Here is a 24,996-nt window from a genome sequence, read left to right on the forward strand (position 1 = left end):
ATTGAGGTACACAATCCGCTCAGGTTTCAAAATGTGCGCATGGTGCTGCGCCGGTTGATGATGCCGCAGCATCTATTCGTGTAAAAAAAAAATCGGGATGTTTTTTTTGTTTTGTCTTTGTGTACTATTCGTGTATTTAGATATCTTTTAAAGTTTTTAAAATCAGTTTTTCGGATACTGAATCACACCTGTGGAAATATTTTCGAGTATATATTGGTACATCTGATTACAAAATTAATTGGTCCCAGAATTTTTTTTGTGTAACTTAGGGATTTTGTTTTTATAACTAGAGGCATGTTTTACATTGAATTAGCATAATTCGTTCGACGATCTTTCATACTACCCACTAAATGTTTTTTTAAATTTATTTTTAACAAAATATAACCAGTAACAGACGCCTCGTGGTGTCGAGGTTCACTCACCTGACTTTTCTCTAGGCAGCAGCGGGCTCAATTCCCGCTGGTGGCAGTATGATTGTGAGTCCAGATTGTCGTTTGTCTCTCTGTGTGCCCTGCGGCTGGCTGGCGGCCAGTCTAGGATGTAGACTGCCTTTCGCCCAAAGTCAGCTGGGTTAGGCTCCAGCCACCCCCTCAACCCTTTCGAGCAGGCGCGGTATGGAAGATGAATGAATGAATATAACCAATAACCAAATTTGCATGAAATATGTACGCAAAAGAGAAAAAAATATGAAAATGATTTATTAAAACAACGGCCTGGTGGCGCAAATGGTTAGCGCATTGGCCTCACAGCTCTGGGGTCCTGGGTTCAAATCCGGGTCAGTCCACCTGTGTGGAGTTTGCATGTTCTCCCCGGGGTTGCATGGGTTTCCTCCAGGTACACCGGTTTCCTTCCACATTCCAAAAACATGCATGGGAGGCTGATAGATTACTCTAAATTGCCCCTAGCTATGGGTGTGGCTGCATGGTTGTCCGTCTCTTTGTGCCCTGGGATCGGGTGGACACCGATTCAGGGTGTCCCCGGCCTCTGGCCCGGAGTCAGCTGGGATAGGCTCCAGCACCCCCCGTGACCCTAATGAGGATAAAGCGGTTCGGAAAATGAGATGAGATTAGATATATACCGTAAATTCTATTTCACCAGAATGCTGCTCTATTTTTCAAACTTTCCCCAGTAGTGACGTTCAATTAGAGGGTTTAAAATACCCGGTAATTTTTCGACTAGCCAGTCAGAATTTTGAGAAGATGTGGTAAACTTTATGGATGAAAAAAGAAACCAGGTAACATATGCATATTTGTTTAACAAAAGGCACAAATACAAGGCCATTACTGGTAAGTAATTACAAATTCACTGGTGAAAATCAAGCGACACGTCGCTGTTGTAGCTGTCCTCGTCATTCACATCACCTTCCGCATCAGCGTCAAGTTTCTGAGTGAGTTCACGTTCATTGTCGCTGGCATTGGCTCGCGCTTGCTGGAGAAGCTGCAAACCAGTCTTAATTGGGCCGTCTGTCCTGAAACAATGGATCTGGCAATCCTTCAAGCCGCGAAGAGCGTTGGTCAGTCCACATCCCTTGAACGACTTGATGATTAGATTTTTTGGCAGATGATCCCAAGCATCGACAATCCATTTCAAATAAACTTCCATTGATGGTGCTCGCATGTTGCCGGATTTGGTGTAGCTCTTCTCGCCGTGCAACATCCAGTTCTCGTAGAACTTTCGGACTTTGGCCTTGAATGGGGCATTCCAGTAGATGTCAGGGGCCTGCATAAATTTGGTGCAGCCTCCTGGAATCACAGCCACATCAATCTGGAGCTGCTTCAATTGCTTCTTGGTGGCATCGCTAATGTGACAACGGTATGAATCTCAGGCAAGAAGGCGCTTGCCAAACATAGAAGAACCGATGATCTCTGCAGAAACTCAGAAGTCAGATCGTCATTGAAGAAGAAGCGGCCGGCCCAACAAAAATGGAGCGTATTCCTGAACTTGGTGCCAATCTCCTCAATTGGTCGCTTGTTCTTGAGTAGGACGTACGGTCGGCATTTAAATCCGTCGGATCCAGCGGTCAGCATGACAGTAACATGTAACTTGTCATGACCACCAGAATTCACGGGGACCTCTCGGACTCCCTTTTTCTCAACGGTAAAACTGCTCGAGTAGTCCAAGTAAACGGCCGTCTCGTCGGCAGCAAAGATGTAGTACGTATAGTTGGAGGTGCGACGGCTCTGTTCGACGAACAATAAGTAATTCGCGATCTTCTCAGCGTACTCTTTCTGATAAGTAGTCGTCGGACAGCATGAGACCAAGTTGTGGCGAAGCAAAAGTTTTCCAACCAGCCATTGCTCGCCTTGAAATTTTCGTCGGTCGACAAAGTGAGTGCCTCTCTCTGTATTATCATACGGCTGACGCGGAGCTTCTTCTGACGTTGCTGACCAACCCAGCTGATGAGCTTCTCGTCGAAATCCCGGGCAGCCATCTTACCTAGGGTGCTGACGTCTAAACCAAGATAAACTTGCACTGACTGGCCAGACCTTGATTTTGAAATAAAACAAAATTCCACTTTGATTTTTTTTCCATTGTATTTCTTGTTCTAAAGAGACAACTATTGGAGTAATATGAACCATCGAAAAAATTTAGATATTTTGACATTAGAACCAATATGGCTGGGACAACAACTTAAACTACTGGTAAGAAAATTGTAATTTCTTTAATTAGAAAGCATCAGGTTCTCATTAAGATAGACGTATTTCTTTTTTCAAATTGTTTAATTTGATATTTTGCATTTACAAAGACAGGCACATTAACTTTCTTATGATATTGACCCTAATAATGTGCTTTTGATTCAAACAGTGTCTCAAAAATACCACTTGTGATGATTTTTCTAAAATTGGGAATCAGGTGGGCGGCTTATACGCAAGAAATTGTAAAATTTTAACATTTCAAGGTAATTTTCGGGGTGCAGTTATACGCGCAGGCGTCTTATAGGCGAGTAAATATGGTAAGCCCTACTCTTGATTCAATCCTATTTTTTGTCACAAATACGGCTTATATGCGAGAAAATATGTATACATATAGCAAAACTGACATAAAAAAGAAATTTAGTCTATATACAGTGAACAATACAGTGCATAATGACAGAGGTGAAACTGGACATACAGTGGTGTTAACATTCAGACATTTTTTGTTGAAGAGCCTGACAATACAATTAACAATAAAGAATAAACAATAATAATGATAAATAAATAAATGATAAACAACAACTATAAGTAATAAATAAGAAGTCAACATAATACTCTACAACATAAATACGTAGGGAAGTGCACAAATAACAACAGATAAATAATCAACAAATAATAAAAAATAAATAAATAATTGATAAATAAGTACTCAACATAATAAATAACCCCCCACCCTCTGATGAGCCATCACCTTATTGATGATCCTTGGAGCTATGTTGTCTGGGGTAGAGGTAAGATCTTGAGCCCGAACCCGACCCGAACCAAAATGGGTCAGCCTAAAATATCAATCATTACTTAAGGTTTGGGTCAGGTCATGCCAGGCTTCTCTCTCGCTGAAAAAAAGTGTACTATACTAAAATGATGTGTGGTCTCTCTGGCTGACTTTTCTGTAGAATAAATAAATACGTATTTTAAAAAATGTACACTAAAACGGTGTGTGGATACTACACTAAGGAATACTTGCTATAAAATAAATAATTTGGAGTTTTGGATAAAACAGAAGGCGCTGTAATGTAATTGCAATTGGAGGCGAAGCCGCAGAGCATGCTCTGCGCATGTCACGTGAATGCCGCAAAAAGTTAAGGATAAACTAAAGACAGCAGTACTAAAACGAGAAACACGCACCAGGCACCGACCACCTTGCGGCCACAGCTCTGGTCTGCCGCCTCAGCAATAGAGGTGCAGAACATGAGCCACTTGGACTCACTGTGCCCTGCCTCTTTCAGGACAGGAAAGAAACTCTGTCGCAGGTAGGAATTGAAACTCCTTCAAACAGGGGACTCCACCAGGTGTTCCCAGCAGACCCTCACGAAACATTTGGGTCTCCCGGGCTGCACGGGCACCTGCCCCCACCATCGGAGCCAACTCACCACCAGGTAGTGTGATTGGTTGACAGCTCCACCTCTCTCTTTATCCGAGACATGTGGCCGCAGGTCCAATGACACGACCGCAAAGTCGATCATCGAACTGCGGCCTAGGGTTTCCTCATGCCAAGCATACACATGGACACCCTTATAATTGAATATGGTGTTCATTATTGTCAATCCATGACGAGTGCAGAAACTCAACAATAGAACACCACTCGGGCTCCGATCACTCCTGCTCGTCACTTTGGCCATAAGAATAGATGGTCAACTCCGAGAACGCCGAAGACAGCAGCGAGAGAGCTCGGTTGTGGGTCCCACACACGAGCTCCAGTAACCGTTTCCGAGGTCTCCTTCAGCTGCGGTGACCCCACCTCTCGTGGTGACGGCAGAGCTCATGCAACTGGGCCGCACCAGGCTCTCAGAAGAGGAATGCTCTCATCGTCTTCGCTCACCTTGCTGCTCTTACTGCAATGAGAAGGGTAATCTCAAACGGGCGTGCCCGGTTCACCCAGTAAAAAGAAAGGGCTCACCAGTAGAGAGGGAGGTGTTGGTGAGTCTCCCCACTCAAAAATCCTCCTGTTGTCTCCTGCTGCTGGCCGCTCTCTCCTAGGAGGGCCACGATGGCGTGCACCTGGTGGCCTCCAGCCATGTGGCCCGGCCGTCCACAGCCCTAAGAGACAACGTGGGTTCCCCTTCCCATTGGCTCACCATCTGTGAGAGGGGCCAAAGACGGGTGCGGTGACAGTTTTGTGGCAGCCAAAGGAGGGATCTTTGGCTGTCCAATCCCCACACCAGGTGTCATGAGGTCCCTTCCAAGTCCCCCCCCCCCCCGGATCTGACCACGGTGCCGGACTGTTATCATGATCTTGAACTCTTGCCTGGTGCCACTATCCCCATGGGGCGTCTCTACAACATCTCCAAGTCTGAGCGGGAGGCACTGGAGGGTTATATATCTGACGCTTTGGCCACAATCCTCATCCTCCTCCCCAGTTGTCCTATGTGGGGAAGAATGACGGCTCGCTGCATCCTTGCGTCGACTAGGTTAGGTTAGAACTTTATTTCATCCCGTATTCGGGAAATTTCTTGGTTGCGGTAGCAAGACAGAAACTAGACACACAAGACATTGTAAATTGTAGTAAAAAAAGACAGAAAAGCAGCAAAAACACAAAACAAGCAAGAGCGGACGGAGCTACCGCTACCGGCTGCCACTTACAGTAGCAAAAACGGATACAGACACAAAGAAAGACATTGTAGAGTTGGATAAAACTGGAACCACACACAGGAAGTCTTCCAGAAGATGGAGAACTTCTGCAGACTGTGACCGAGGTTGAAAATATGAGTCACTCTTCTAATCTACAGTTCATTGTGGAGGTGGATGCCTCGAAGGAGGGGGTCGGCGCTGTCGCCTCTCAGCGCAGACCAGAGACCGGGGGATGGAAATGTGCACTCCTGCACTTTTTTTCCGGTGCCCGTACATTTCGTCGACGGACAATTCGCCGCCGGACACTTCGTCGCCAGACAGTTCGTCGACCGGACATTTCGTCGACGGACAATTCGTCGCCGGACACTTCGTCGCCAGACAGTTTGTCGACCGGATATTTCGTCGACGGACAATTCGTCGCTGGATATTTCGTCGCCAGACAGTTTGTCGAACAGACATGTCGCCGGACAATTTGTCGAATGGATATTTAGTCGAAAAGCGTTTTTGTCGAACGGTTGTTTCCTCGCGAACGATTGTTTTGTTGCATAAATAATTTGTTGAAAGCGATCAACCAGGTAATCGAAACTGAGCCAAAAGGTGAGGCTTGGACGAGAGCCGCTGCTCTTCCGGATCAAGAGGACCCAGATGAGTTGGTTTGGGCATCTGATCAGGATGACACCTGTGTTCAGGGGCATGGCCCGCCGGGAGGAGGCCTTGGGGCCTACCTAGGACATGCTGCGGAGACTATGTCTCCCAGCTGGCACGGAAACGCCTTGGGATTCTCCCAGAAGAGCTTGATGAAAGGGCTGAGGAGAGGGAAGTCTGGGCTTCCCTGCTGAAGCTGCTGCCCCTGCGACCCGACCTCGGATAAAGCGGAAGAAGATGAGATTATATGAAATGAGAGACAAAACAAATTAGTAGTAGTCAACATACTAAATAAGTAGTAGTCTACATAGATAAGTAGTCAAGATGTAATGCCAAGTTGTTTTGAATTCATTCATCTTCTTTACCGCGCATTCTCAAAAGTCGGTCAAAAATTAGTCGGGGACTAATGCCATGATTGCACATACAGCAGTGGGGGATTTACGAAACTAAAGGAAGCTCTTATAGACTGTCAGGTGGTAATGTAGAAGCATGGAGGCTCTTAAAACGTGAGTGCATCTTCAGCCAAATCCGGTAAATTCAAACTGAGTTTAGGAAATCATTAGCTCCAGAGACCCTTACTGCCTTGCTGCAATGCAAAATGAACCTGGTGGGATGTTACTATATCAAGACAGGTGAAGAACATTTGAGCTTGGCAAGAAAGGCAGTTTCAGAGTGCAATGCCAATCATGTATAATAGTAATTATTTTCAAACATTATTAGGCACATTCTATTATTTCGTGATTACATTATTGATGTAAAAGTATTTTTTGTGTGTCACACATCAATAAAGTGTATTTAAATGTTCTTTCTTGTTGGTGGTGATTCACATAAGGATACTGAAGTCCATATAAGGATTTTTGTCGCCAGTCAAACAGATTTATGTAATCTTAGGTTGACATTTTGCCATGCAATTGGCTGGCAACCTATTCAGGGGTCCCCTGCCTGCTGCCCATAATTGGCTGGGATAGGCTCCAGCACCCTCATCAACTTTGTGAGGATAAGCGATTCGGAAAATCAAGGTTTTTTTTCTCATCTCATTTTCTGAACCGTTTTATCCTCCTTAGGGTTGCGTGGGGTGCTGGAGCCAATCCCAGCTGTCTCCGGGCCAGAGGCGGGGGACACCCGGAATCAGTGGCCAGTCGATTGCAGGGCACAAGGAGACGGACAACCATGCACACTCAAACCCATACTTAGGGGCAATTTAGAGTGTCCAATCAGCCTACCATGCACGTTTTTGTAATGTGGGAGGAAACAGGAGTACCCGAAGGAAACCCACGCAGGCCTGGGGTGAACATGCATGCAAACTCCACACAGGTGGACATGACCTGGATTTGAACCCAGGACCCCAGAGCTGCGAGGCCGACACGCTAACCACTCGCGCTAACCATTCGCACCCCCGGGCCGCCCTTTTTTTGGGGGGGGGGGGGGGGATCAATCACAAATATTAAATTCGGATGTCAAATTGGGCAAATAAAAGTCTTAGTCTCATGGTCAGTAAATGGGCCCCAGAGACACATGTTTGACATCACTATTTTACTATGTATATTAAAAAAAGCATTCTTGATAAAAAGAAATGTGGATTAAGGGGTTAAAAAGCCATTTTTGCTCATCTCGGCCTCCCCGCCCTCCGGTCCAATCAGGGAAAACAGGTGTTCTAATGAAGGCGCTCAATTAGACGTCAGCGTGATTTTGCTGCTAGCGGCTCAGCTCAACCTTCCGGCCGCCCAGGTGGTTCCTTTTATAGTTTAAGTCATGTTGGTGTTGTCGTGCCTCATGTGGATATTTTATGACAGCCTGGCAGTGGGTGGTCCGGTTCATCACTTGAGTTGGTCAGAAGCGGTAAAACCGCTTGTAAGAAACGAAGCCTCGCGCTCTCCCTTCTACCACCTGCCGGTGTTCTGGCACGCACCACAGCCGCTTGTAGCCAAAGAGTTGTTCCGACCCACTCCCACCCAAAGCTTGGTACCTTCGGAACTGTCTGCGTTGTTGTTCCCCGCACAGACTACGCAGTACCACATTGCAGCCCAGGAACCGCGTACGCGCCCGGTGGAAGTTTGGTGCGGCTCCAGGGAAATAGTTGTGCGAGTGGACCGCTTCAGGTTGCGCGCGTGGCCGAATCCAGCACTGTACAGGCTGGGTTCGTGTCAGCCCACCACGGTGTCTTCACACTTTCTGATTTTCCACCACGCTTTGACCGACCCCTGTGTCTCGGCAACTCAGGTAAACACTTAAGGCACACATCACGTTCCTTTATCGCAAATAGTTTGGATGTTTATTGCTGTCAATAGATGTTTTTAATGTAAATGGACCTCTTTTACCAACAACAATAGCATACTCCGTGACCTGGGCTGACAGTGAATGAGTTGAGACAACGATACATTTTAAATAGATGTTCACTGTAGACTGTTGTGCCTGAAAGGGTTAAAGCGGCTCATACTGAAAGTAACTGCTACATTTTGTTACATATAGCTTAAAGCTATTTTATTTTGCTTTTTTTATGCTCAAGAAAATTTAATTTCTACTATTTATAAAGATGGAGTTCACAACTTTTTTTTCTTGTTTTGTGCCAAATTTAATCACCCATTGAGTTAATCGATAAAATTGTTTTTTTAATGGACTAAATAGTATTACGGAAGTCAAGCATCCACATAAATTATTAATCTATATAAATCAGTCATTTTCTTTTTGTTTCGAGTGATAATGTTGGCTAAAATTCCAAATCACGATAAACCATGTCTAAAAGTCAACGTCCATGTAAAGAGTGCTTTTTTAAAATAATTTGCATGAGTTGGAAAGTAATGCATTACATTCATTTGTGTTACTATAAGTCGTTTTGGTGTGTAACTTGTGGTTTTTGATTAGGGGCATTTTACTGATTTGCTGAATTACATCTTTAAACTAGTTGCAAGGGCAAGGATGGTGGAAACATTTCAAATTTGAAAAAACATTTTTGAGACAACCACCCATAACTGTTTGACAAGGCTGAGGTATGTTACAATATTATTATAATGCTGTCTTTAAATAGCGATTCCTGGTAAATGTGTTTGGATAAAAAGAGAAGAATCTCCAAAATCCTCAACATGTTTGTAGAAATTGTTTGAAGCCAAATGTGATAAAATGTGATTATTTTCAGCATGGGCCACTGAACAAACATGCACTAAATGTGGCATGAGGTTGCTTTGCAGAAAAGGCCACAATGCTGCTGACGTGTTTTCATTATTACCATATTTATTCGAGTATAACGTGCAAAACTTTGTACCAAAAAACTGAAGCAAAGTTTGGGTGCACGTTATACATGCACGTCTTCGCTTTTATGACCAAATCCCAGTGAAAAACTGCCCTCCGATGGTGAAAGTCCCCTCTGCAGCCGTTATAAAGGGAGATGTAAAACCTGTCTTTTCCGCCATATGGCGCGGGAGAGCCCGTTCTACCAGGGCCCAACGTCCTTCTCAGTGGATATAATCTACCTTCTTTTACAAAAGTCATCCCTCTCCAAATAACCTTCGGCAAGTTTATAGGAGAGGGTAAATTTTAAAAAGTTGCTCCAGGGGCAGGGGCAGGGGCAGCCACTCACTCGAGTCTGCCCAGTGAGCGCTATCCTCGCTCAAGAAGAATGGAATCAATTGTTTAGTGAATCTGATGATGATGATGATGATGAATCAGAATTTGAAAAATTGTAAATATTATGATGATGAATTTAAGGATTTAAAATTGTAAATTCCATTTGAGAATTGTGTTCATATCGTTAGATTGTTTTATCAAGTTTCCGTACCATATGTTGTGAATAAATGTTTTGTCATGGCGACACGTGTTCAGCATTTGCCAGTTACCATTACCGGTGCGATCCTTGATGTGATCTGAGAAAAAGTGGGGGGGAAATGATACAAATGTTTTTGTCACAAATAATGGCTGCGCGTTATACACGGGTGCACGTTATACTCGGGTGCACGTTATACTCGAATTAATACGGGTTTACCACCATGGGGGAATGTAAAAAAAGGCTTATAAATAGCTATACCTTATAACCACAGCAAGACCATAATGAGTAAAAAATAAAAATAAAAATTTGTCACTTTTCCAACGCAGCTTAATCCCTGTTGTGAAGCTTTTGAAAAATGTTAATTTTTATTTTACCCTTTTCAGGTGGTTGCTGGTGGTCTACTGGTGTATTCTTGTGCTCTTTATTATACCCCACCACCTCAGGACTATATAATTCGTGTTCTACCGTTTAATCTGCCCCTCCACTGCTATTACAACAGGTATTCGCCCTTATTCCTGCACTATTTTATAGTAGTTAACATTTTAGCCAGTGGCAAAGTGTTTTGTATTGTAGGCTTTCAAATTTAAATAGTTTGAGAGTAGGGAAGTAACTGTACTCCCCAATACCTTTAGCATTATTATCTGTTTGTTCATAACATTCCTTTTTATTACAGGTTTCATTACTCTTACCAAGTTGGCTACACACCTCAGATGCAGCACACAACATTCAGAAAGAGTCTCCGAACTAAACTCAGTTTCAGCCTAACAGTCTGCAACGGTAAGCAAAGAAATACGTATGCTCCATTGATACTCTTGAAGTCTACACACTATCCGCCCCCTTTCTGGGTCGCAACCTAACTAATTAGTTGGTGAACACAAAATGATAAGATAAGATTCAGATAAAGGTGTATTTTAGTTGGAGGGGACTTCCCCACCCAAAGTGGTCACTCATGCTGCCTTCAAACCAGTTGCGTTTTGTCACACAACGTGGCGTTCGCGCTACCCCATCACCAAATGCTGTTCTGTGTTCATACCTTTTCGTCGACAAAAGTTGAAGTCCACATACCCTGAAAAACGTCCTGATCACGTAGCGTAAAAATAAGTCATAAGGACTTCAAACTCGTAATTTTGGCTTTTCCCCCTCCTAATACTGCTTCAATCTCTTAATATTACGCCCAGGGCTGTCGGCAGGTTCTGAGGACAGGGAAGACATGGCCCCTCGGAGGAGCAAAGGATGGAAATTAATTTAGTGAAGATTAAGCATTAATAAAAATCTCAAAAACAAGAACTGGGTAATAACTTTGGCACAGATTTTGTAGATATCCTTTTTTTATTGCTCAGTGACAACATAAGCCTATTATGCAAAAAAAAACCTGTGATTGCCTGTTTGAGTGGATTTAAGTTACTCTACTCCAAACACAAAAATGAAAATTAAAACAGGTAATTTGTCAACACAAAAAAACTCACCTCTTAGAACATTAATAATGTATAAATAAAGCTTTTTTACCCCAGTTCCTCTAACCACTATTGACCAAACTATCATGTTTGACATTATTGCCAAATACCCTGCATGGAAAGATAAAAGCTGCCTTCTGGTTGACTGAATGTTCCAATCCGTTGTACTTTTTGAGTCACTTCGCTTCTGTGCACCATCGCTATCTTGAGGGTAGCGCTTCAATTTTACTTGTTTAGGACCTTTCTTTGCCACGTAACTGAGTTGGAGCTGATTGCTACCAACAGTGATGAATACTTTTCTGAAAAAACATTTGTATGTCTCTTTCTGAACCGCTTTATCCTCATTAGGGTCGTGGGGGGTGCTGGAGCCTATCCCAGCTGACTCCGGGCCAGAGGCGGGGGACACCCTCAATTGGTGGCCAGCCGATCGCAGGGCACTCGGGAGACGGACAACCACGCACACTCAAACCCATACTTAGGGGCAATTTAGAGTGTCCAATCAGCCTACCATGCATGTTTTTGGAATGTGGGAGGAAACCGGAGTACCCGGAGGAAACCCACGCAGGCCCAGGGAGACCACGCAAACTACACAAGTGGACCGACCCTGGATTTGAACCCAGGACGTGGAGCTGTGAGGCCGACACGCTAACCACTCGCGCCACCGGGCCGCCCCATTTGTATATTCATAATTGCAATTTCCCCCCAATTTGCTCCACCTGCTGCTCTGTTTGGCTTTGTGCAGCTAATGTACACGTCATGGAAAACATGGAACAGACTTTCAGCAGTGGCGGGCGGTGCATTTTCTGGTAGAGCCTTCAACGTATCAATCCAACCCTCAGAAACTATTTTATTGCTATAAAACCTCTACTGCAGCTACAGCTGCGACACATAAAAAATAATCAATAAATTAATGCACAAAAATGGGGTAAAATCCACTTCCTAGCAGCGTTTCATGATTAAATACAAATACTGGAGCTTTTCAGACATTAAAACCAGGCCAGGGGGTGATTTTCCCGGGAAAAGACAGCAATGAACGTCAATGGCGTACGGGCAAACATTGCTCAAAAATGGGGTAAAATCCAGCCTAAAACAGCATTTATTGATTAAATACAAATACTGGAGCTTTTTAGACATCAGAACCGGGCCCGGAGTATCATTTCCCCGGTAAAAAGACAGCGATGAACGTCGATACGTCCATACGTGAAATGACAAAAAATGCACTAAAATACTAAAATTAGCTAAAATCCACTTCCTAGCATCATTTATTGATTGAATACAAATACTGGAGCTTTTGAGACATTACAACCAGGCCAGGGGGGTGATTTTTCCCGGGAAAAGACAGCGATGGATGTCAATGGTGAAACGCCAAAAATTTAACTGGGGTAAAATCCACTTCCTAGCAGCATTTTGCGATTAAATACAAACACTGGAGCTTAAATACAAACACTGGAGCTTAAATACAAACACTGGAGCTTTTCAGATATCAGAACTTGGCCCACAATTGAAATATTATTTAGGAATATAGCCATATTTGTTATTTTACTCACCAAAAATCATTTTTACACAATATCCATCCTCCTTTCTTTCTTCCTTCTTTCCTATCGCCATCGAAGCTAATGATGAAAGTCGAGCCTGTCCTGTCATATTTCCGGCATAGTCCGTTTTGAAAATTGAATTAAATCATCACAACAATATACCATTTGCTTGTGGAGCTAAGTTAGCGCGCTGAAAGTGCCCCACACACCATTTTCCCGGCTGTAACAGGCTTGCTAGCTTCGGAGTTGACCGCCCTTTCTTAATGATGCCCATTTTTTTCCTGAAAAAGTCCGTCTAGAAAATAGCTTTGTGAGCAAACAGAATCTATTTGTTTTTGCTTCTGTCGGCCATAGTGGGTGGAGTTTGTGATCTCGGCTGCCTCGGTACTGCTTTGGCCCGCCTACTAGCCAATCATAGTTGGTGAAAGCAATGACATGTCCCAGCCAGCAAAATGCTAACGCCTATGAAAAATCATTGTGGGGTTGCCAACTCGAAATCTGATTGGTTAAAAGCAACAGTCTAGTTTAATGCAGCAGAGCCCGCAAGAACTGATTGTGCAGGCTTTGAGGCAGATCTGATCTGGCAACAAATAATGGCTGAATTGTGATTGGTTAAATGCTTCAATATGAAAACACATCTGGAAGCAGTGCAACCAGGGGGAAAAGCAATGAAAGGAAGCTAACAGACCATTTGGAATAATAAGTACGTATTGATGGACAAAATATAATATGATTCAGATATTTCTTAGGCCAGCAGAGAAGCCCACCACTGACTTTCAGTGATGTGGAGGGACCCAATATGGTCAAGCGGAGTAGACTAATTAACAGCAGTGAAGAACATTTTAGTATGAAGTTGCTGTTGTGTTTGTGTGTGTATAATCTATTGAATGTATTTTTATCAGCCGAGTGGGAACCCCTCTCTCCGGAACACTCATTTGCATTGGGGGAGCCAGTGAATTTTGTGGCCCAGACTGGAAGCCTCTTGCCAGGGGAGATGCTTTTTGTTGACTCATGCCATGTGACTCCTTCCAAAGACCCGATTAGCATGCCCAAAGTTGCTCTCATCACGAATTATGGGTGTGTCTCTAGTAAGAACATAAACTTGATCAACTGTTCTAAAGTTATTAGTTTTAAGTTACATTAAATGAGGCACTTGGGCTTTGATTTTGCAGCTGTATGACCGACAGCCAGAGACAAGGCAGTTCCTCCTACTTCTGGTCAAGGAGTGATAACTTGCTGAAGTTTTCCATCGATGCTTTTCTTCTCCGGGCTGTGTCACAAGTGAGAAACCATGTATAATCCATTTCTGAATTCCAACTATATAATGCCAACTAACACTTTGTATTATACATTGTTGTGAAAAAGTATTTGCCCCCGTCCTGATTTCAGATTTTTACATATTTATCACACAGGTTTCAGACCATCAAATCAATTTTCCTATGACACCGAGACAACCTAATCAAAGAGAAAATGCAGTTTGTAAATGATACATTTATTTACCAAAGCAGAAAAATTTACAAAATTATCTGGCCATCTGCGAGAAAGTAATTGCCCACCCCTTTGTTAAATCAAAAAATAACTGACTAATCACAATTGTAGGAAAGCTGAGTTCAATTTTACAGGCCACACGATTACGACCACGTGTTGAATCAAGAAACCACTTCAATAGAATGTCAGACAAAGTGAAGTAGACTACAAGATCAGAGCATCATGCCACGATCCAAAGAAATTCAAGAAGAAATGCAAACAAAAGTGATGGGCATCTATCAGTCTGGAAAAGGTTACAAAGCCATTTCCAAGGGTTTGGGGCTCCAACGAACCACTGTCAGAACCGTTATCCACAAATGGAGAGAACTGGGAAAAGTGGCAAACCTCCCCGAGTGGTCGGCTAGCTAAAATTACTCCGAGTATGACGACGACTCACCCAGGAGGTCACAAAAGAACCTAGAAAAACATTGAAAGAACTGCAGGCCTCGCTGGCCTCAGTTAAGGTCAATGTTCATGAGTAGGCTCGGGGTCCATTCTGTGGACTGAGTCAAACGTTGAATTTATTGGAAGGTCTGTGGCCTGTTACAATTGGCCAAAAAATGGCACAGCATTCTAGCAAAAGAGCACTATACCAACAGTGAAGTATGGCGATGGCAGTGTAATGGTCTGGGGCTGCTGTCTGCCTCAGGACCAGGACGACTTGCTGTAATTGATGGAAGAATGAATTCTGCTGTCTACCAGCAAATATTGAAGGAGAACATCTGGCCTTCGGTCCCTGCGGTCAATCCAGCATTCTTGGAACATGTAGCATGACAACGATTCAAAGCACACCAGCAGGTCTACCTCTGAATGGTTAAAAAAAAGTTTTGGAGTGGCCAAGTCAGTCCGGATTTAAGTCCTATTGAAATGCTCTGGTGTGATCTGAAACGGGCTGTTCATGCCAGTAAACCCCTCCTAATGTTGCAGAAATGAAGCAATTCTGCACAGAAGAGTGGGCCAAAATTTCTCCGAAGCGTTGTGAAAGACTCATCACAAAATAGCGTAAACGTTTGATTTCAGTTATTGCTGTCAAAGGTGGCACAACACGGTATTAGGTTCTGATATTACTTTTTTACAGAGGGCCAGAAGCTGCATTTTCTATTTCCTTCGGATGTCTGTGTTATACTAAAATTGGTTTGTTGATCCGAAACCTTCGTGTGTGATAAATATGCAAAAAAACATCAAAAAACAAAAATTAGGGAGGGGGCAAATAGTTTTTCACAGCACTTTACCTATATCTTTTGTCTACCCAATTTTGAACTGTTTCTGCAAAATTATAATCATAAAGGATGATTTGAATGCAGCAAGAAAAAAAACACATCCCTTTTTCAGTTGTGCAGCACCAAAATAAGATTGCAAACAAATAGTTTAGATAAGGTATTTTACATGAATATACGAAGAAACTAATGCAATAAATTAGGTTATTTAGTGGTGATTTGTTGGACATTTGCTTTTTTACGTCAAGGTTTGATTCAATATAATCAAAATCAATATAAATCAAAATAATCTGTATAGTCTCTATATTTTTTTGCATTATATTTATGGATCATTTTGTTACCATAACTCATAACTGTTATAGCAAAACAAAACAAAACAAACAAAACGTACTTTACCCGATTTTCTGAAAAATTCTGATCGGGAACATTTTTTTTGTGCATAGGTACTGTACCTCCATTGTTCAATGTCAGTTGGTGCCACCACTTCCCACACAGCCAAGTCTTGTAACTACAACCAGTCCACTGGAAGGTAACTCCCCTAGTGTCAAAATCACTGGAAAGTTTTACTTACAGGGACTGCATAATTATTAGGTAAGAGTATTTTCACCACGTCCTCTTTATACACGTTGTCTTACTATATAGCTAAGCTATATAGGCTCGAAAGTCCACTACCAATTAAGCATATCAGATTATGTGCTTTTCTGTTAATGATAAGGCATGTGGTTTAATGACATCAACATTCAACACCCTATATCAGGTGTGCATAATTATTAAGCAACTTCCTTTCCCTTGGCGAAATGAATTAGAAGAGGGACTTGACACACTCCGAAGTGAATGCCTGTTGAATGGGGGGCATATCAATTTCTTTTACACATTAAAGGATGGGGAATTTTCATTCCCTGGGGCTTCATGTTTCAGAAACGACTGAAAATTAATTTTGTTTGAAATGTAGTCTCACCTAAGACGTGTATGAATGAAGCAACCATGATACAAACATGTTTTTCAGTTATGTTGGTATGCTATTCTATATTGGCGCATTGCTTTCAATGCAATATTGCATTAACCTCCTTAGACCCAGACTCTTGCAAGGCATGCATTTTTATTTTCTCTTTGATATTTAGGCTAATTGGGACCTGAGTGTAAAAACAAAGAATTATCTTTTTACGCGATGCAGTTTCTGGGAAAAATTATGTCCACATCAGTGGATGCCAGCCCCTTGTATTCCAAAATTTAACATTGTAGTCTTTGACAACTGAAAATGTGATGTCCACACGTGGACGCCAGGTCATAGGAGCTTAAATCGGGCTTCATATGCTGATTCTTTCATAGACCGATAGATGAAGCCCGCGTAACCCTAGTACCAGAGTACCATCAGTACACTCTGTTCTGCTTCCATGATACAATCTCTATATTCCCAATTGATTGGCGATGTATTTTGGCCTAGCAGCGATGGGCCAAAATACTGATTGTTAGAAATGCACATACCAGTTTATACAGGAAGACATGCAATTAGTGTAAAAAGGCCCAAAACCCCCGAGTGGATTGAAAACTGCAGTACTGGAGAGCCACTGAATGCTGGCTTCAAAATTTAGCAATCTACCACATTCTAAACCATCTGTATTTCTTTACGCCGGTAAAGGAGGTGTTTTTGGTAATTTTTATGTTGGTTATGTTTTGAGGAACGAAGCCCACAAATGAGTGTATAGTTTCCTTTGGAAAGAGTGCATTTAGCCAAAGCACCTTCGAGGGTGGGCGGTACGGAAGAGGTCTTATGTTAACCCAGCTGTCTTTGGGCGAAAGGCAGGCTACACCCTAGACTGGTCCCCAGTCAGTCGTAGGACACACACAGACATACGTCCACTCACTCACAATTCCAGTTCCACCGAGTGGGCATCGAACCCAAACTGCCCACACCAAAGTCAATCGGTAAGGCATAGAAATGATGAGACGCACAGCTACACGCACAGTAGTGCAGTCCTAGGCAACGTTGTGATCAGAATTTTGTTCATCTAATACAGGGGTCGCCAAACTACGGCCCGTCAGCACATTTGGCCCGGCCCTCTGAACAATACCAGAGACACTATCGGATTTTTTTTCCTATTTGGCCTCCAGGAAAAAAAATCCTAGCTTTGGCGTGGGTCATGTTGGTGATTATTAGGATATTAAGGATTGGATAAGTTTTCCCTGTCAAAGAGAGAACAGAATAATGGTGAAAAAGTTAGGTAAGAGAAAAATTGATTCAGAATGCAGGGTATTTAACCTGCAGTGGACAAACGATTTTTTTTTGTTCAATAGAAAGAAAAGGCTGTTTGTCTCATTTGTCAAGAGATGGTGGCGGTATTCAAAGAATACAATCTTTGCCGACACTATGAATCCTGTCACAAAGACAAGTACAATAGCTTGCAAGGCCAAATACGAGCAGACAAACTCTCAAAGTGAAAAAGTGGACTACTATCTCAGCAGAACCAGGCATCCGTTCGGGCCAGCTTTCGGGTTGCTAAATTGATAGCAAGCAGCGGTTAGCCTTTCACTGACGGAGAGTTTGTTAAGAAATATATGGATACTGTCGTGGAGGAGGTGTGTCCCGAGAAGAAAGATGCATTTAATGCCGTAAGTCTGTCGGTGAGTACAATGACCAGACGCGTTGAAGAAATCGGGAGTAATGCATATGCCCAGCTGCAGCAGAAGACAAATGAATTTGACTTTTTTTCATTAGGACATTAGGACTGGATGAAAGCACGGATGTGCAAGACAGTGCAACTGCTCATTTTTATTTTTACTTTATGTTCCATGGCTTTTTTTTCTATGAAGAACCCAGAGAGAGTTATTTAGTTATTATTGATTTCATAAATAGTGTTATTTATTTCCTGTTTTTTTTCTGTGAAGAACTCATAGAGGGTTATTTAGTTATTATTTATTTCATTAATAGTGTTATTTGTTTCCTGACTTTTTTTTCTGTAAAGAACCTGGAAAGGGTTATTTGGTTATGTGTGGCTTTCTGGAAAACAATATTTTTTTTAAGCTCCCCTACGATCGTCACACTTTTTCTGTTACAAACTGACACCGGCCCCCCATCAGAGAAGGGAAAAGTTATGTGGCCCTCACAGGAAAAAGTTTGGGGACCCCTGGTCTAATAGATGATGGGCGAAGAGGTTCAGTGACGGTAGTTAACATATGTTAATTGGTATTAAGTTCCAGGAATGTGCGGCGCGGACAGAGGTGCTTTGGCTGAAAGCACTCTTTTTGAAGGGAACTATACAGTTGCCTCTATAGCCAGCCATTGTTGATATGTTGGAATTTTTTTGTACGAAATGTTGCAGTGGAGGAGGAGCTTGGTGTTCCAATTGGTTTTAGTGTTGTTTTGCAAGATGATGACCAACTTGTTAGGCAGTAAGTCATGTGTGATATGATCATTGTGTCAAAATATAATTTTGCTGTCTCAGGTGTTAGTTTTTAATGAACCTATAATTGGAGAAATTGAATTTCATTTTATTTAGTGTGTTTTTTATCTGTCGTTTAGAAAACTTGAGTCAAGAGTGGTTCCTAGGTATTTAAATTCTTGGAGTACATTGATTCTTTTTCCTTGGACAAAAACATTGGGGTCTCTATTTGTTGCTCATTTTGAGAAGTACCGACAGTCTTGGATATGTTTGTGTTTAAGTACTAATGTTGGCTTCCGAAAGAAGAAACGGAAATCTAGATTTTAAGATTAGCCGCCTTGTAAGGTAGGATATTACTTCTGTTTGCGTAAAATAAAAGATTTATGCGTAACTATATTTCATGGGCTTTGAATTTTGCTTTGCATTGTTATTAGTGTTTATTGACTGACAATCTCATTGACCCGAAAGCAAAAAAATAATGTATGTTTAGTGCTCTTAATTTTTGACTTGTATGGCTGCCCTGTTTTGTTTGTGTAGGTGGGAGGAGCTAGATGCACCACTGTCAACTTGCTCCTGCTGTGAATCCATCTGTGGTGACAAGCAGGACTGTAAGTTCCCCAAATATATGCTTTCATTTCTCATGTAAAGACCACACACATTTTATACCTTGATTAGTAAAGTGAAAACCTGTTGCTGGCCTCACCTGTAAAGTTTTAAAAGTTAGTTTTCTGTCCTCCACAGCTGTGAAGGCCACAGTGAGCAGTCCTGTCTTAAACACACACTACCTGGATGAAGAATGGTCAAACATCAAGCTTTTACCTCCAAAATCAGTAGAGGAAGAAGAAAGGGGCCAACAAAATCTCTTACGGGAGTTTCGCATACTACCAAAAGCGACAAAGCTAGACAATAAGACTGAAGAGACTGATGATGGTGACAAGACTTTTCCGTTTCCATATGAAGGAGAAGAACTAATGTCTAGTTCAGTGGTCAGCATGTCGATGAAAATGACTGAAAGTACACGTACAACATTGGATGGCACTATTATGGAAGATGTGTCTGTGAGTGGAGAAGGCACTTTAGCTAATAGTAGCTCAAACAGTGGTTTATTCACTGCTAACAGTGCTGCAACTCCAAAGGTTGTTTCTAAAAACACAATTTCAGTTGTTCACAATTCCAGCATTGTTAGCAGTCTTGTTCCTCCAAAAAACATTTCCACAGACTTGATTCCAATTGCTGAACTGTGCGCCAATGAAAAGAGTTGTCAACCAAAGGATGGTACAGTCAAGGTTAAACAGGGCAACGCAAGTGCTGAATATACTTATTCTACTCTGACCACTGCAGCTGATCCCATCAGACTGGAGATAAAAGCTAGAGAAGAGTCTCCTAAAGATAAAATTGATTTTGATTCACAATCAGCCAAGAGCTATTCCAAGTCTACATATGAATCTGGTAGCAAACAACTAAAAAGGATAGAAGAGCAAGCAGATTTCTATGTTAACAGAAAAGGACTTGATGAAGGGGATCAGCTGCAACATCCTAAAACCAGACAATCAGAATTCAGAGGCCAAGCATGTGTTGATGGTTCTGACTGTAATTCTGGAATTGAAGGTGAAGCACTCAGGCACAGTCAGTTTGCCAATGCAGCCGCGACAGAAAGAGAATTTAGTGGCACTTTAGGTTCTCCGGGTGTTGAGGAAGGGATTGGCAACTCTCGGCACACCTCTGTGATGATAATCACAAGCAAAGTGAATGAAAAGAGTCATCTGATAGAGTGGCCCATGGCAGAACATGGACTTTGGAATTGATAACTGACCAAGTGAGCTGTGCGTGTAACACAATCAATTGCAATATAAGAAAAAAAAATACTCGGTACCATGTATTGTCAGTAGAAAGTGTCGCCTGATTTGGGGAATGTTGCAATAAATTGCATTATAATTCTACTTTTTATCCATGTCATTGATTGCTTGTAGTACAGTGTTTCTCAACCACTGGGCCGCGTCACACTGGTGTCAAAAATCAAAAGCCTTTATTGTCATCATGCATCACAGCTGCGTATAACGAAATTGGTGAAAAAATGAGGAACGCTTCACGAATTTGCAATGGTCAGGTGTGCCGCGGGAAATTGCAAGAAGTCCTACAATGTAATATTCAGAGAGAAAAATTAATATGAATATAATGAGATTAAGATTGAACAAGGTTAAAATCAAAATATGATGAATGTTAAATTATAGATTATACTATTGTGAAAGTCATTTTGTTGCCTTTTTTTTCTTCTAACATGAACTGGAAGTTGTTTGGTTTCTAGGGCATCAACATTTCACGACGTAAAGTCTTGTGTGAGGACAACTTTTTTTGCGTAAGTTTAGGAGATTTATGCAATATTTGGTGAAAAGTCATAAAATTATGCGATTTAAAAAACATTACATTATATATTTTTGCATCACTCGAACCGGAAGTTGTTCAGGGTCCGCAGGCATCAACTTTTGGTGACATTAGGTCAGTGTGAAAAATTGGAGTTGGAATATTTTGGAGGTTTATGTGATTCCTGCTGACAAAACTTCGACGAGAATGACTATTGTTAATATAGGCAACATAGTATTAAATTAAAAGATTTTCCGATGGCGGTGTCCCTTGAGATTTTTTTCAATGCAGAGTTTGTCTCAACTCAAAAAAGGTTGCTGCTCTCATTGCCTATGTAATTCTTTCAAAAATTCTACTTCCCTCCTGGACTTGGTAAATTATGTAAAAATCAGACATGCTGTCAAACTCCCTAATTCAGATTGGATTGGATAACTTTATTCATCCCGTATTCGGGAAATTTCGTTGTTCCAGTGGCAAGAGGGTGAGGATGCAGGAATAGGAAAGGCATTTTAGACATAAATAGATAGGTAATAAGTAGGTCAAGAAATAAATACATGAATAAATATATAATTAAATAAGCGTGTTGCTTAGCACAGCTGTGGCCAACTCCAGCCCTCGAGAGCCCCTATCCGGTCTGTTTTCCATATCTCCCTCCACCAACACACCTGAATCAAGTACAATGGTACCTCGACATACAGGTGCCCCAACATACGAGCAATTTGAGATCCGAGTAAAATTTTGAGCAAATATTTATCTTGAGATCCGAGACAAATTTCAATATACGAACAGACAGCGGATGCAAGAGGCTGCTAAGAACATCATAGGCACTGTCTCTCTCCCCGCAACTCCCTCGTGTAATGTCTCTGCGAGCACTGGGCGGAGTGTTGCATTTTTTTTTTTTTTTTCAGTGTTTTTTTTCCCTGTTAGTCAGTGCAAATGGTGTATATACTACTTCTCGTTGGCAAATGGTTGTGCGCGATCCTATTGTGAGGACATTTGCTTGCATCAGTTAGGAAATATTTTAAAGGGAATACAAAAGCAAACATCTAGGTTGCATGTGAAAGTCAGGGTGGAGGTGGGGCAAATAGAGCAACCCGGCCGGGAGAAGAAAGGTATCAAAATTTAAAACAAAATTAGAATTAACTTTAGTGTAAGGTTAGGTTAAACTTATTTTTGAGTGTGTCTGCATCAGTGGCGGTTGGTGCATTTTCTCGTAGCGCCTTCAACGAATCAATCCAACCCTCAAAAACTATTTTATGGCTATAAAACCTCTACTGCAGTCACAGCTGCGACACAAACAAATCAATAAAACAATGCACAAAAATAGGGTAAAATCCACTTCCTAGCAGCATTTAATGATTAAATACAAACACTGAAGCTTTTCAGACATTACAACCGGGCCAGGGGGTGATTTTCCCGGGAAAAGACAGCCATGAACGTCAACGGCGTAAGGGCAAACATCGCCCGAAAATGGGGTAAAATCCAGCTGAAAACAGCATTTATTGATTAAATACAAAAACTGGAACTTTTTAGACATCAGAACCGGGCCCGGAGTATTATTTCCCCGGGAAAAAGCGATGATCGTCGATACGTCCATACGTGAAACGGCAAAAAATGCACTAAAATGGGGTAAAATCCACTTCCTAGAAGCATTTATTAATTGAATACAAATACTGGAGCTTTTGAGACATTAGATCCAGGCCAGGGGGGTGATTTCCCCTGGAAAAGACAGGGATGGACGTCAATGGTGAAATGGCAAAAATTGCACTAAAATTGGATTTTCTCGTAGAGCATTCAACGGGTAAAATCCACTTCCTAGCAGCATTTAATGATTAAATACAAATACTGGAGATTTTCAGACCTCACATGGGGTAAAATCCAGCCGAAAACAGCATTTATTAATCAAATATAAATACTGGAGCTTTTTAGACATCAGAACCCGGGACCGGAGTATCATTTCTCCGGGAAACTAAAATGGGGTAAAATCCACTTCCTAGCAGCATTTAGTGATTAAATACAAACACTGGAGCTTTTCAGATATCAGAACCAGGCCCACAATTGAAATATTTAGGAATATAGCCATATTTTATTAACCCAAAATCATTTTTAAATGTACACAATATCCATCCTCCTTTCTTCCTTCTTTTCTATCGCCATCGAAGCAAATGATGAAAGTTGAGCCTGTCCTTTCGTATTTCTGGCATAGTCCGTCTTGAAAATGGCTTTAAACCAACACAATATATTTGCTTGGGCAGCTCGCTCCAAATAGTTTGGTAGCTCTCTCGTAGTTAGCGAACTGAAAGTGGCAGACACACCCTTTTCCCGGCTGTAACAGGCTTGCTAGCTTCGGAATTGACTGCCCTTTCTTAATGATGTCCATTTTTTTCTGGAAGTCCATCTGGAAAATGGCTTTCTGATCAAATCTACAACCAAATCCATTTGTTTTCCTCCGTCGGCCATTGTGGGTGGAGTTTGCGATCTCCGGCTGGCTCACTTTGGCTTTGGTCCGCCTACTAGCCAATCATAGTTGGTGAAAGCGATGACGTTTCCATACGACTGCGAGAAGGCAATGACGTATCCCTACGCCTGCGAGAAGGTCTTTGTGTCACCAAATCGAATTCTGATTGGTTAAAGCAACAGTCTTATCGACGCTTGTTTAATGCAGCAGAGACTGCAGAACTGATTGTGAAGGCCTTGAGGCAGATTTCTGACCCTGGCAACAAATACAGACGCTCCCCTACTTACGAACATTCGAGTTACGAACAACGGTACATACGAACATGTCTGTGCATAGTTTTTTTTTTTTTCAAGATGGTGCCGTCACGCAGAAGCCAGTGACAGTAGCTCTGTATATTCTTATGTTTTTCGTGTTTTACAGCCCTTCTATCTTTTTTTAAATTACATTTTAATATTTCTTAATACATTCCTCTTTACTTTACTTTGTACTTTATACTTTTTACTTTAATGTTTTTACAACTTTCTTTGTTCTGTGAGCCTGGCTTCTTTCGGCTACTTCTTGTAGTGCTTCTTTCCGCCCCTAATACCAACGCCTGGCGCTGTGAAAGGTCACCCAGCATCCACCTTCCTCTGCCCAGTTCGTTGCAGTGCCTAAGTGCGTGAACGTATCTCCAGTACGCAAAGAACATTTTTATCATTAAATATCTCGTGCATCCATTATTCAATATGCTTGGTGAAAAGTGAAAGGCTTCTAGTGAGGGTGGTTGTGCAAGGAAGAGGCAAGCCATTTCATTTGAAACGAAAGTGGCAATAATAAAGAACCTTAATGCGGGTGAGAAAATGATGACCGTTGCACGGGAATACAACTTGAATCGTTCGATCGTTCGTTAAATGTTTTTTTTCAGAACAAACCAATGCATGTTACTTATACAAGCCTTAAACATACAAATGCACTTATATAAACCTTCAATATACTTATATAGGCCTTAAACATAAATTATAATACAAAATATAGCACTGAACAACTTACAAACAAATTCAACTTATGAACAATCGCTCGGAACCTAACTCGTTCGTAAGTAGGGGAGCGTCTGTAATGGCTGATATGTGATTGGTTAAATGCTTCAATATGAAAACACACATCTGGAAGCAGTCCCACCAGGGGGAAAAGCAATGAAAGGAAGCTAACAGACAATTTGGAATTATTTAATAAGTATTGATGGACAAAATATAATATATGGTTCAGATATTTCTTAGGCCAGCAGAGAAGGCCTTGAAGGCCCTGACGGCCCGCCACTGCGTTATGGGCTCTAAGTTTTGCCACTGGCAGTGGCGGTCCGTGCATTTTCTCGTAGTGTCTTCAACGGGTAAAATCCACTTCCTAGCAGCATTTTAATGA

The 24,996-nt window shown here is 41.9% G+C and overlaps 1 protein-coding gene across 1 annotated transcript; it reads left to right on the forward strand.

Annotated features, from left to right (window-relative positions):
• Window positions 1–7,522: 7,522 nt before the first annotated feature.
• On the forward strand, window positions 7,523–20,719 carry LOC144073718 (uncharacterized). Its single transcript, XM_077599754.1, has 8 exons — window positions 7,523–8,126; window positions 10,050–10,165; window positions 10,340–10,443; window positions 13,558–13,732; window positions 13,828–13,936; window positions 15,843–15,928; window positions 19,317–19,387; window positions 19,521–20,719. Exons 1-8 carry the CDS (start codon window positions 7,659–7,661, stop codon window positions 20,582–20,584), a joined length of 2,193 nt encoding a protein of 730 aa, XP_077455880.1. The 5' UTR covers window positions 7,523–7,658; the 3' UTR covers window positions 20,585–20,719.
• Window positions 20,720–24,996: the final 4,277 nt, after the last annotated feature.

The sequence above is a fragment of the Stigmatopora argus genome, chromosome 4 (genome assembly GCF_051989625.1).
Source record: "Stigmatopora argus isolate UIUO_Sarg chromosome 4, RoL_Sarg_1.0, whole genome shotgun sequence".
Classification (NCBI taxonomy): domain Eukaryota; kingdom Metazoa; phylum Chordata; class Actinopteri; order Syngnathiformes; family Syngnathidae; genus Stigmatopora; species Stigmatopora argus.